The sequence below is a fragment of the Rhamphochromis longiceps genome, linkage group LG12 (assembly GCF_057381845.1).
Source record: "Rhamphochromis longiceps isolate RC_006_pf linkage group LG12, R_longiceps_female_GT1.1, whole genome shotgun sequence".
NCBI lineage: Eukaryota > Metazoa > Chordata > Actinopteri > Cichliformes > Cichlidae > Rhamphochromis > Rhamphochromis longiceps.
This window is the reverse complement of record NC_140568.1, coordinates 34,905,416-34,919,729: the sequence shown is the minus strand read 5'-3', so window position 1 is coordinate 34,919,729 and position 14,314 is coordinate 34,905,416. Positions and strand designations below refer to the sequence as shown.

Sequence of the window (14,314 nt, the reverse complement as noted above, 5' to 3'; positions counted from 1 at the left end):
CAGAGCTTAAAGATTCAAATTACACTCACTGGGTCCAGGAAGTTATTTAGCAGACTTTACTTATTTATGCAAATATTTCTATTTGCAGTCCCACAAACATCTGTGTTTTTAGCCACTGCTGCAAGCTTTTGTGTGACATTACTAGACAACAAAGCATTTTAATTCCCTTAAAAACATTAGTCAGTCGGTCAAAATTAAAGAGCGCAGAAACATGATGATGCCTTGACTGATAAGCAAGGATATGAGTGTCATATGTAACTGCACCACGTATAGGTGCATTACATACATAGGCTAAAACATTGCATTGCATCTAATCCATGCAATGCAGGTAACTTCAGTGATTCATCTACAGGGAGTGCAGAATTATTAGGCAAATGAGTATTTTGTCCACATCATCCTCTTCATGCATGTTGTCTTACTCCAAGCTGTATAGGCTCGAAAGCCTACTACCAATTAAGCATATTAGGTGATGTGCATCTCTGTAATGAGAAGGGGTGTGGTCTAATGACATCAACACCCTATATCAGGTGTGCATAATTATTAGGCAACGTCCTTTCCTTTGGCAAAATGGGTCAAAAGAAGGACTTGACAGGCTCAGAAAAGTCAAAAATAGTGAGCTATCTTGCAGAGGGATGCAGCAGTCTCAAAATTGCAAAGCTTCTGAAGCGTGATCATCGAACAATCAAGTGTTTCATTCAAAATAGTCAACAGGGTCGCAAGAAGCGTGTGGAAAAACCAAGGCACAAAATAACTGCCCATGAACTGAGAAAAGTCAAGCGTGCAGCTGCCAAGATGCCACTTGCCACCAGTTTGGCCATATTTCAGAGCTGCAACATCACTGGAGTGCCCAAAAGCACAAGGTGTGCAATACTCAGAGACATGGCCAAGGTAAGAAAGGCTGAAAGACGACCACCACTGAACAAGACACACAAGCTGAAACGTCAAGACTGGGCCAAGAAATATCTCAAGACTGGTTTTTCTAAGGTTTTATGGACTGATGAAATGAGAGTGAGTCTTGATGGGCCAGATGGATGGGCCCGTGGCTGGATTGGTAAAGGGCAGAGAGCTCCAGTCCGACTCAGACGCCAGCAAGGTGGAGGTGGAGTACTGGTTTGGGCTGGTATCATCAAAGATGAGCTTGTGGGGTCTTTTCGGGTTGAGGATGGAGTCAAGCTCAACTCCCAGTCCTACTGCCAGTTTCTGGAAGACACCTTCTTCAAGCAGTGGTACAGGAAGAAGTCTGCATCCTTCAAGAAAAACATGATTTTCATGCAGGACAATGCTCCATCACACGCGTCCAAGTACTCCACAGCGTGGCTGGCAAGAAAGGGTATAAAAGAAGAAAAACTAATGACATGGCCTCCTTGTTCACCTGATCTGAACCCCATTGAGAACCTGTGGTCCATCATCAAATGTGAGATTTACAAGGAGGGAAAACAGTACACCTCTCTGAACAGTGTCTGGGAGGCTGTGGTTGCTGCTGCACGCAATGTTGATGGTGAACAGATCAAAACACAGACAGAATCCATGGATGGCAGGCTTTTGAGTGTCCTTGCAAAGAAAGGTGGCTATATTGGTCGCTGATTTGTTTTTGTTTTGTTTTTGAATGTCAGAAATGTATATTTGTGAATGTGGCGATGTTATATTGGTTTCACATGATAAAAATAAATTGAAATGGGTATATATTTGTTTTTTGTTAAGTTGCCTAATAATTATGCACAGTAATAGTCACCTGCACACACAGATATCCCCCTAAAATAGCTAAAACTAAAAACAAACTAAAAACTACTTCCAACAACATTCAGCTTTGATATTAATGAGTTTTTTGGGTTCATTGAGAACATTGTTGTTGTTCAATAATAAAATTATTCCTCAAAAATACAACTTGCCTAATATTTCTGTACTCCCTGTATAATGCAAATTGACACTTTTGTTGATAAATCACATACTAATTCTTCTTCTTTGTCTTCTTCTTTTGGCTGCTCTCTTTAGGGGTCGCCCCAGCGAATCATCTGCCTCTTTTCTTCCTCCCTGGTGCTCCATATTCCGCATCCTTTATCCAACATATCCACTATACCTCCTCTGCACACATCCAAACCATCTCAGTCTAGTCTCTCTAACCTTATCTCCAAACTACTGTCACGCTGATGTATTCATACCTAGTCTTATCCATTCTGTTCACACCCTTCTCCAAGGGTCTGCCACGTCCAGCTTGGCCTTCTGTGTTTTTATCAGTGCCACCATCTCCAAACAATACATAACACATCATATGAGGTCTCACCACCATATTTTATTCTTTCATCTACAATATTAGAAAGAAACACAAATTAGACAAAGATGTGTGAGCAAGCACCTGGTGAGTGTAGGAAGGAAAAACACTGTAAAAGCAGGAAGAACCTCCAGTCCAAAACCAGACTCAGGGAGGTTCTGCACACAGTTGGAGACAGAGTTTAATCATTGATAATGGTTAAATGCAATAGTGGTGTATAAGCACATTGAAAAAGAAAAGCTGCAAGTGAAGAAGAAAGTCTCAGTGCAACATGAAAAGACCCTCACCTCCACAAACACACACACACACACACACACACACACACACACACACACACACACACACACAGCAGGCCAAGTCTATTGCAGCATAACTAAGACATGGTTCAGGATCACCTGATCCAGCCCTAAATAAAACCTTTATTAAAAAAGAAAGTTTATTTTAGCTTTAAAAGTAGAGAGCAGCTGTCTCACGTATGCAAACTGGGAGCTGGGAGATTCATACAGTATCACAGTAATTGTTCTACCAGGTGGTTTTAGGGTTGGTTTTATGATTAATCCTCACAGGAAGCATGCAGCTCTCATACACCCACAGAAACCAGGATATACCACAAGCAAAGATTTTAAACATTCAGGTTTTTGAGTTTACTTAAAGGACTTCAAGTAACATCAGTCATTTGCAAAGTACTTAACTCTCTGAAAGAATAACATAAATCACAAAAACCGCAAATAAAGACTTATTTTCAGTTATGGGATCTAGGGCAAATCGTGGTTATTAAAGAGGAATAGTAAACATAGATAAGCGTATGAGGAAAATGATAAAATGTAAAGTTTTGGTCTGTTTTGCACAAATTACTACAACAATACACTGAAAAGGCAGAGTACACATAATATAATAGGTCAAAGTCATTAAAATAACCAAATGGAAAGACACAATTAAATTCAAACTTGTAGTGTATACAGATAGATAGATAGATAGATAGATAGATAGATAGATAGATAGATAGATAGATAGATAGATAGATAGATAGATAGGTAGATAGGTAGATAGATAGATAGATAGATAGATAGATAGATAGATAGATAGATAGATAGATAGATAGATAGATAGATAGATAGATAGATAGATATTAGCTGCATTCTGTGAAGCTCTTGAGACATTTTAATGCTTCATAACAGCAGAACTTTAGCTTTTGTATTTTTAAAAGTGATGACAGTAAGGCTAAACATCCTCACAGCTAGAGCCTACCATCAACAGTTACCTATTCATTACTATGACAATATGGTGCAAACAGGCACCGAAGTTGACGAGCTCTGAACTTCATGCTATCTTGAGGCAGTGTGTCACTGAGGATTTTTCGACCACTCGGTGCACTGAAAGTTACCCTGTCTCCTTTCCCTTATTTAAAATGAAAAAAAGTACTATGTGTTATAGATTCCATAAAGATGAAACTACATTTCTGGGATTGACACCCAGTAGCCCTGCAGTAAGTGATTGTGCCATTATCCTCATGATTCGTCTGAACAGGTTGTTTCAGTGTAGTTTTAAGTGCATACAGGGTGGGTTAAATGTGCTGTGTGCTTGGCCTGGCTCCTGCTGTCAATCAGCAGCAGTTGGTTATTCTTGTGGTAAGAAATCATTTCATCCAGGCTGTTGAAAGTCTAAGAGAAAGCAGAAGATAAAGAGAGAAGTGTGATTAAATTATGCCCGGAATTCTTCATAGGCTTCAGTAACTCCTGAATTTTTATATCCTGCTTTGTCTTTTCACCTCTTCGTTCTTTTTTCCTTCCTTTCCAAGGGCATAGGCTTTAGTTTCCACCAGGAAGCGAATGGGAACATTGTACACCTTCTGCTGGTAAAGCACGGCAAGGGTGTAGGGTTGGTGAGTGCTCTGGGCAGAGCTGTATCGGATGAGAAAGGCACCGTCCTGCAATAAGGAGAAAGGGAGGAGAAGAGGAAAATCTAATAAATAAAACTAGATGTAAAAGAACATCTTAGGAAACCTTGACAGATATGAAAGCATAGTCAAGCAGGCTACAACTAAAACTGATAAATGGATGAATCGTGGAATGAATAGGGGGAATGTAAAAAAACTCCACATGCATCAGGGAGAGTAAGTGGAGGAAATGGATAATAAATCACTGCCATGGAGCCCTGAAGCTGTCTGACTTAGGTTTAGCTTTCGTTTGAGTTTTATGTTTGAGTGTCAGCGAGACATATCATCATTATTTTTTTTTATATCACTTTAAAACTACCAGGTTTACCTTGTTGATTCTCTGTAAGAGATCCTCTGCTGTCTTTCTGTTGCAGTCACCAGCAAACCATTCTCTATCCTGAAACATAAACATACAGCAGATATATCAATAAGAGAATCAAACCCACTTTAATGCAGGATTGTTTATGTAGTATAATCACAACAACAGTCTCATGAAGTCACTTCAATACTGTAAGGTAAAAAACTGAAAGTATTCAAGGAGGGGCAGCCAATCAGCTGGGAGGTGAGGGGAAAGACACAAAAAGAAAGCGAGCATAGGGAGACAGAACAATGTGAAGTATAAGTGCATTTACTAACCTTCTCTACATGAGGACGAATTTGAACTATACTATTTACTAAATCATTACATTTCGTAGTAAATATTCTACTACATGAATGTGAGGTTTACCAGTCATTTCTCAAATTAAGATTTTCTGTCTAAAAATGTTTCTCATGCATCTCAAACATCTCAAACTTGGTTAAATGTTTGGTTCTTATATAACACTTCTCTACCTGCGCACCTATAAAACATGTCTCATATATCTATTGAAATTTGCTATGCGTAGATATTTGGGATTGTGTCTCCTTCGATAAGTGAATGTGTAAACCACTACACTAAGAATGATATACATATATAGAGAGGTTTTCTTTTCCTTAATAAGAGAAATTGTTTTGTTTTGTTTTTGGGGGTTTTTTTTGGGGGGGGGGGGGGGGGGGGGGGGGTCTTTTGAATTCAGGATTTTTGATTTTCACATCATTGTATAAGTACTTTTAGCTAAGTTACAGTTCACCTCTTACCTCCAGGCTGTTATGTCTGGTTACCCTCATACCACCATAGGAGGCTTAAAACACATAAAGATAAGTTGTTTGTCAAGCACAAGTTCATGGGAAATCTGTATTTGGCAACAGTCAAATGTTTTGTTGGTTGTTTTTTGTTTGTTTGTTTTGTTTTGTTTTTTCTTTTTTTAAGTATGATGAAAACTGTGTTTCGATTACATCAAAGTGCAAATATAAATATACTCAAAATGATCATCAGTCATCCCTTTGGATTTAATAGAGACTTAAAAAAGAAAACTGAGCTTACCCACAGGCTTAGTGTCTGGTATTGGGGGATTTGGAGGGCTGAAAAATAGAAAAGAAGGCTAACATTAGACACTAACTTTAATTCTGACATGCACACACTTGCAGGTCTTGTGGATGGGGGTCAGCTCTAGTGATAAGGTGTCAGGGTCAGGTGCTGTGCCAGAAAGTGATAATCCACCCAAAAAAGGCATTGCCTATATTTAAGGTGTAAATTATTTGTTGGCTTACAATCTGTGAAATACACATCAAGTATATCTATCATTAACGAGATAAAGGCATTCTGAGCCTATCACAGGTTAGAAGTCTATAAAGAAGTTCTAGAAGTTCTATAAAGATGTGTTTTTGTGTAGAAGGGAGTGGTTTGATTGTAATGTAGGTACAATAACCCAGTGTCATAACAATGCCTGTAAAATGTGTCATTTCTTTACGTTATATATAATCCCTTCATATACTACAGTCTACACTAACATAAGCAATGACATTACACTTAAAAAACACATCTGAAATTACTTTTTGGCACAACACTAAAGAAATGTCAAAAATTGCAGTTCCTTTAATGGCCACTTGAGGCTAGCACTAAAAGTGAGTGAATCCCTACAAATTCACAATGTAACAGCAGAAGCAAGCAGCGATTTCCTCATACAGAACAACTGTAAGAAAAGAATAATACTTTCTGCGAGTCCATTAGGGTCTCAGTGAAGTAAATTTCATCATCATACAATTATGGTGTTCCTGAATAACTTTGAAATTTGAGTTCCCAGTTGCAACTGAAAGTAAACAGTAGTAAAACCATAAAACGTTTGTGTATTTGTGACTCACTAAATAAGCCATATGCATGCTATGCTGTAATGCTAGTGACACATGAACAGCTCTACCTATCTTAAGAACCAAAGCAGACATAAAAGAAGTAAAACAAAATCACCAGACATGCATGTGAAGCTGACTTTGAAGGAAAAAACCACCCAATTAAGGTGTTCCCAGAATGTTTTAGTCGCAAGTTGTACAATATATACACAGTATATATAGATGCACAAATTCTTTGTATTTGTCAGCTCTTACCTGGCTTTAGGTTCCTTCAGGATTGCTGGCAGATGCGGCTTAGCACCAGGAATTGGTGGAGGGGGCTTTGCAAAAGTGGGACGTTTCTCTTCTGCCGAAGGACCTATAGAAGCAATGTATGTACTCCTTATATCTTTTGACTGTGAGCTGTCTGGATCTATTTAATTAGCAAGGAAGATGTGGTTCTGACCTCTTTTTCTGTCCTCTAATGGAGGCAAAACAAAATTCTGGAAAAAGGGAATAAATGTTACTGCTGTGTCATACCTGTAAGTTTAATTTCAGACACTGGAAATGGGAATATGGGGTAAGAATTTAAAACTCATCTTGTATCCTGACAGCTTACTTTAAATCAGGACCCAGCTTAGCATAAGAAAATTAAAGATGAAGCACAGAGATTAATAGACACACTCACAGACTTATCTCTGGGGATTGAAGGCTTCTTCCTGCAGACAGTGAGAGGGCTAATGTTTATTGCATATTTACTACCAGGACTTTAACACATAATTTCCCTATTATAAATACCATATTTGCATAAAAAAATGCACATGATTGTCTAGAATGCACAGCTATAAAGACATATTGTATCATAGCTTGCCTGCAAATAGGATGAAAGCTGCTTTGAAACAGAGTGAGATGAACTTACAAGGGTATTTGAGGAGGTGCCGGTGTCCTGGGAGACAGAGGCATCTTCATGGGCCCACGCGGGGGAGGAGAGCAAGCTGGAGAGAGGGGGGAAAGTAAAAGTAACTTCCGGTTTTCAAACACTTTCATATAAACTTGTAATCAATGCCTCAGAACTACTGCCTATGTAGTGTGTTTGAACTTACCTGCTTCTGGTTCTAAATAAAGGTCATCATCATCATCGTCCTGTAACGCAAACCAACAAATATGATATGCAAAGGGGCATTAACCTTCTCCATACAGAAGAAAACATCAAATTACATTCATGCAGCTGTGCAGGTATTATTGGCTTTTGGTATTAGTGACTTATCTAAGATTTAATGTTCATGTAAATGTTTATCTAGGCATGGTTAGCTCTGTTGCTTCACACTAAGACAGTCCGGAGTTTGACCCCACCATCTGACCGGGACCTTTCTGTGTGGACTTTGCATGTTCTCCCCATGTTTGTGTGCATTCTTTCTGGCTACTACAGAGAAACATGCAGTTAGTGGGTTTAGGTTATTTGGTGATTCTAAATTGCCTATGGGTGTGAATGTGCGTGCGAATGGCCGTGTCCTGTGACACACTGGCGACCTGTTCAGGGTGTACCCCGCCTCTTCCCCTATGGTAGCTGGGATAGGCTCCAGCCCCAGAATACCCATCCATCCAGAAGAAGATGCATGGGTATTGGTACATTTATGTAGTTGTTGGTGTAGCAAAAGACAACCGACTGCTTATAAAAGGCCCTTAAGAAACAACAGCCCCCTCTGAGTGCAGACATGTCGTGGGTGACTCCTTGCACCTCCCACACACACACTCAAACTGACACTCTTTTGTGTGTATATTATTACACATAAAAGAAAAAGAAAACATAATAATGTTTAAGTCACCGGTTCTTCAGTTGGATCCAGGTACACATCTGAAATGCAGAAAAAAAGACTAGTGATCTATGTTGCCATATCACAAATATACAGTGGTGATGCTTACCAGCATGTGCACACAGAATGAAGCACCTATTCAGTAAGTAATTAGAATAATCCTTAATCCTAAGACCCGAACTCTTCCACGGCATGCATTTTTAATTTCTCTTTGATATTTGGGCATATTGGGGCCCGATGAATGTAAAAACAAAGAATTATCAGATTTATTTTTTTTTACCTTATTTTTGTTTTTAAGAAAAATAAGAGCCACATCTGAGGATACTTATTTAAAATTTTGATAGAACAGTAGCAGTATAATGTCCTTGTAAGTGGATATCAGGCCCTTGCAGAGCAAAATTGAGTATTTTGGTCTAAATAAGCCAAAATGTGATGTCCACTTATGTGGACGCCAGGTAGGAGCTTAAGTTAGTCGTCTGTTTACGACACAGCACCAGCAATGAAAGTGACTACCACAAATCTATTTACCTATGTAACATACTTAAAATACGCAATATTCAAATGAAAAATAGGCCTGTTTACATTTTCAGATTTTTTTTTCTACTTCACTAAATATTAGCATCAACATCCTGGTCGTTTTCCCATTTTACACAGCAATCAGTGTCAGCTGAAGCCCTTCGTTTCCATAAGAGATGCATCAATACAAACTGGGGTGAGCAATGGAAAAACCCATTCTGCTTAAAAGCATTTTCCCAACCCAAAATTATTGAAAGAAAACACCGTATGTAATATGATTTATATAATACTGAGAAATATCTTTATATTTGAGTGAATGTATTTGAGTGTAGATTGAAAGGAAAAAAACTGAGATATTCATCATTTTGAAATGCAGAAGATTGTTCTGAGGCCTGCAGTTTTTGGGTTCTTGCATCTTATTTTGTAATGTTTAATATGCAGCTCAGTGGCACTACAGCAGGTGGCACTCTCCTCTTTGTTTTGCTCACAGCTCCAAATTATGTTGCTGCTGGAAACATCAAGCAGAGGCTACAAGTGTTTGGCAACCTGAGTTTATCAAGCAGCTTTTGGAAATACCACATGGCTAATAAACTCATAAACATAGTATAGTCTTCATTAATATTATTATTATTATTATTATAAGAAGTAGTAGTAGAAGCACCCATATCACCCCTTAAAGAATCTTCCTCACAGTCAGTTTTCACTCAGTTACACTCTGGTGCGCTCTTCCTTTAAAATAATATTTTGTGTTGGTGCTGATTACCTTCCTCTACAGGGACTGTCTGAAGCGGCATCTTCTTCCTCCCTGGCTTATCACTTCTAATGACCTCAGGTGCTGGAGAGAGATAAATGTATTTATGTGATTCATTAAAGTACACAAATGAAAGCGTAAAAATGTAGGGGGGAAAAAAAGGACTGATGAGATTTTAAAAATCATCAAACAGAGCTGAGTTACTTACGTTTGCTGATGGCATCCTGCCGTTGCGAAGGTTTCCGAATGAAAAAAACAGTTACAACATGGTAAAACATCTATGTTGACAGGCACAAAGAAATAGACCCTGAGCTTTTATTACCGAGGATTTGCTTGGTCTGGGTGGAGGTGCAACCTGCCTCGGTGTTACACCGGGTTTGGAAGTCCTCTCTGCAAAAAGCAGAAAGAATTTCAGGGGAAAAGACCGTGTTTCACTGTCTGCGGTATCTGTGCTGAAGTTTGCCAGACTCAGATGTTACCCAGATAAACGTTCTCCTCCACTGCTCTCGGTGGCACTTTGACAGCCGGTCGCTCACAGGGAGGAGCTTCATACATGTCGTTGTCATCATCCTGCCGTGAGAAAAGGTTGGTAATCTTAACAATATTAACAATTATTTCCAAACAAACTATAAAACTTTAATATTTTAGCAGTATGGCTGCCATGAGATAGACTGCTGTTCTGTTCAGTGTGTACCCTGCTCTAATATTGTAAAGCTATTTAGCTTTATCATGATAAAGCATTGCTGCGTATTGTTAATATTAAGACCGAGATGTCTGCTTGATTGTTCGTCAGCTCCCTTCACAATACGTATTGTTTTTGGCCTATTCAGTACTTAAATCCTGCCCCTAAAAATGCCCAAAACTTGAATGAAAAAGTACAAAAATTTAAGAACTTGTTCTCTTCCTACTTACAAATTCATCCTCCGGCCACCCAAATGCTGCATTGTTATCTGTAGGACACAAACATATATGAATGAACATAAGAGATGTACAAAAGGCATCAAAGCAGCTTTAATAAAGTGAAAACAAATCCCACCCGTCCTCCTAGGAGGAGTTGGAGGTCTGAAAGGAAGAAGGGAGAAAAGACATGGACAGAGAATACTTTAATACAATAAGCATTTAGCAGGAAAGAATGAGAATGAATGAGGTTTCTGTCTTGGTCATGATACTCACAGGTTCTTCAGTCTTCCAAAGAAACTCTGAAAAACACCAGAAACCACAGAAATTAGTGAACAAATACCCAGATTTCATGAGACGAGTAGATGCAGAGCGACAGAAACACAGATATTTAGCTGTCTCTATGTGACACAGCCCATTATTCTTAAACTGCATGCCTAATGATTTACTTTCAGTTACTTATCAGCTTCATCTGTCTGTCTGAATCAGTTTCCCTCTTTGGATAAGGTCACATAACAATGGAGCTTTATTTGGTGCAGAAAAGGAGACAAAAACACAGTACAAAATAGCACCTGAGGTATCACTGTATCATTTTACACAGGATGTAAATACTTCAAAATGTTTGTAGGGTATGTTTTTGTGGTGTAATTTACTCTCAGAGATATATTAATCTTTTATCTGCCAATATAATATATGAAAATACAGTAGGATAGGACACAGTTCTGTAAACAATCATATAAGAATATCTATCTTTTAAAACTTCCCAACATTAAATAAAAGACATAAAATTGTCTTTTTGTAATTACCTATAAGCGCTTTCACTGGCCAAGCATACACTGTTTTTTCTGTAGACATTAGATAATTATTATATGACATAATTTGCTTGATAATCTAAAGCTGTTTTTTCTTCTCTCCTGAAACGTGCCTCCTTTATTGTCCATAAAGCCCATGATTACAGAACACCTGCTGTATTCACTGTTTCCACCACCCTAAACATAAAGTCCCATAAAAAAGAAAGTTTTCACAGGGCAAGTATGAGCAGCTCTGTAAAAGCAGAAGTTTTGGCAACTTGTTTCTTTACAGTTTTCACGATTGTGTTAACACAATGTGACAATCTTCCCAGACATGGATGTCCCAGCAAATTCACTCCAAGGTCTGACTGTGCAAAGCTCAGAGAAATGGCCAAATCCCAGGAGCTACATCTGTGACTCAGCAGGTGTCAGTTTTCATGATAAATGCCAAAGTTTATAACAGTACTATCCTGTATCGCATCCTATGATGCACAGTGCCACATTTGGGAAACCAAACACAGCACATCAGCTCAAACAACTAACTGCTGCAAGTGTGATGATTTGGGTTTGAAGTGAGTTTCAAATTGCCGTGAACAGAGAGGGTGCTGACAAAAAAAGAAAAACAAACCTGCTGCAAAATCAACAACTTCAAATTCAACTGACATTTACAGCTCCCCACATGGACAAGCAAAATAAGTTTTTTTTGGTCACATTAGACAAAGATTTAGCAATTTGGCCACAATATTAGGAAGGACATAAAGGTGAGGCTTTCAAAACTAAGGACACTGTACCACACAATTTGTTGGAATAATAGAGAATGAATTCTTCAACTTCACTCCAAATCAAACAGCAGACAGTTAAAACTTGGTTAAGTTGGATGTTCCAGCAGGGCAATGATCCTCAAAACACAACAAAACTGGTTTTGGACTTGATAAAGCGGGCTAACATTGACCTTCTGATGGCAACCCATCTGAAAATTTGTGAGCAACACTTAAAAGCCAGGTCTGTGCCAGGAAGCCAGCTAGTGTAGATAGACTCTACCAATTCTGCCGTGAGGAGTGGTCAGCCTTCCAGACAGACTATGCTTGGTGATGGTTAACAAAAGTGTCTGGTTGGCGTCCAGCTTGATTTGGAACATTTAACCAAATACCAGCAGGGTCTATCAATATTTTTATACTTTTGACCCTGTGTGCATTAGAATAAATTGGACTTTTTGCATCCAATTCTTCTTTTTTTAACTGTGTATGTTATACAATCATTCCCACCTGAAAAAAGGAGCAGTTTTTAAAAAGCCAAAACTGCCATGACATTCATGTCCATGATGAGGGTATGTCAACTTTTCCCAACTGTATCCTCATGAATGATCTGTCTGGCTTTTGATTGCTTATTCAAAATAAGCTTTGAAACAAAAGTGTACTAACAATATTTGTGAAATTCAAGTTTATGTGTAGCTGTTTACAACTGAGGTTACAGAAGACGGTGGAATTCACTACAAAAGTAATATCAGGAAGTTGAGTTCGTCCCAGTGCATGAGGCAGCTGTAGAGGAAGTGCTGATGTAATGTAAATGATGATAAACAGGCAGGGAGAGATCACTTTCGGTCTGTACACACAACACGTCAGGAACCAGGTGTTTCAGTCCTGATAAATGGGGAGCAGGGGAAAGGTAATAAAAAAGGAGAAGTAAATCACTAGTCAGCTATTCACGACATTCTCTCTAATCCCAAGCATGTCTACATGTTAAGGCTGAGTTAGGTTACAGTGACAATGCTAAAGTTTGTCTTAAAATAAGAGCTGTGTTAAAACGCTACCTGTAGATGAGAAATTTTATAAAAAGCGGAGCATTTGAAAAAAGTGGTGTCAGAGTCTGTGGGAGTAAACAGGAGGAAAGAGGAAAAAGTCACGCAGCTGTGGAGCGAAATCTGATGCAAACAAGGACTAGACACGCATTATTCAAATAATACACTATTCATCTGTTATCACGAGCAATTATATTTGATAGGAATTAAAAAATACTTTTCATCTCAGAAACTATCTGCACAAACAGCTGCCATGAAATTTAACATTTGTTTAAGGTGGAAAGATTATGTTCTGCCTTTTCTCTACTAGTTATATTGCAGTCAAACATCAAAAGCTGGAGCTCGCCTTTGTGTTTAATGTTTGTTAATGTACAGGAGAATGTACCTGCAAGAACTGTTTGCTAAAAGCAAGAGGAACTTGAACCCTGTTGAATCACATGTGCAAAGAGACTTTTTGTGTTGCCAAAGTACTTCTGTAGCTCTATGTCATTTATACAGTATGAGCAGATTTTATGTTTAGACATAAAAGAGTTAAACGTGCAAAGATTTCAGTTCGAACGTCAGTCGGTGTCTCTACAAGAACCTCAGAGAGAGTTGGGAACGTCTCCACTAAACTGTACAAAAAGATCACAACAACAGTCGTTTAATTTCTCTCAAACCAGGAAGTGAAACTGAAGCGCAAATTAAAAATAGCACCAAACCCAAACTGTGATTCAGTGTTTGATCCAACAAAATCTAATAACTTCAGGAAACCATCAAGCAACACACAAACTTGTTTGATTTGCCAGAGGACATTTATTTGGTCGTTACAGATGCCTGCAGGTAAAAGTTTACCTTCAACTTGTCTCTAAACGCTAGTTTTCTGGGATATTTTCATTGTTTACCCTTTAAACTCTCATACAATCACATCTTTAAAATGATCTCTGCCGTCGTATCTTTCCCACAGTCCGAACTCCAAAGAAGAAATAAAGGTGAGCTAAAAATAACTACATGGAAGTTTTACAGTGGGCCTCGACAACACCTGCTCGCTTCCTTCTCACTCCACCCAAAGTTATCAGACCATAAACCAAAATATAACAAACTTAATTAAACAGTACTTTACCATTTTCACGACTTGGGGACCCGTCTCACAGCTCAAGTCATGAGGATATGTCTTTGTTTCGGTCCTTGGATGCAAATGCTTTATAGATTAAAAGCGTGTGAGCCAGAGACCGTGTGAATCAGCTCTAGCTGGACTCATTTGCATTTCCTACCTGTAACAGTAAGAGAGACAGCCTCACCTGCTGCTCAAATGTCTGCCTTTAACTGACCTCCTGCACAGCTTGAACATGGCTCCAAATTTCCCTACCTAACAGTCA

At 38.7% G+C, this 14,314-nt stretch overlaps 1 protein-coding gene across 1 annotated transcript; it reads right to left on the bottom strand.

Moving 5' to 3' along the window:
* Nucleotides 1–3,356: 3,356 nt before the first annotated feature.
* Nucleotides 3,357–10,717, bottom strand: LOC146657725 (SH2 domain-containing protein 6; the record flags this gene model as incomplete). The annotated part of the gene is made up of 18 exons (XM_085426788.1): nucleotides 3,357–3,930; nucleotides 4,038–4,196; nucleotides 4,534–4,602; nucleotides 5,322–5,365; nucleotides 5,608–5,645; nucleotides 6,666–6,768; nucleotides 6,856–6,892; nucleotides 7,078–7,108; nucleotides 7,309–7,384; nucleotides 7,493–7,532; nucleotides 8,216–8,244; nucleotides 9,483–9,554; nucleotides 9,679–9,694; nucleotides 9,793–9,860; nucleotides 9,950–10,040; nucleotides 10,383–10,420; nucleotides 10,507–10,532; nucleotides 10,644–10,717. Coding segments are annotated over 18 exons (1,128 nt in total), but the record flags the coding sequence as incomplete, so codon positions are not given.
* Nucleotides 10,718–14,314: the final 3,597 nt, after the last annotated feature.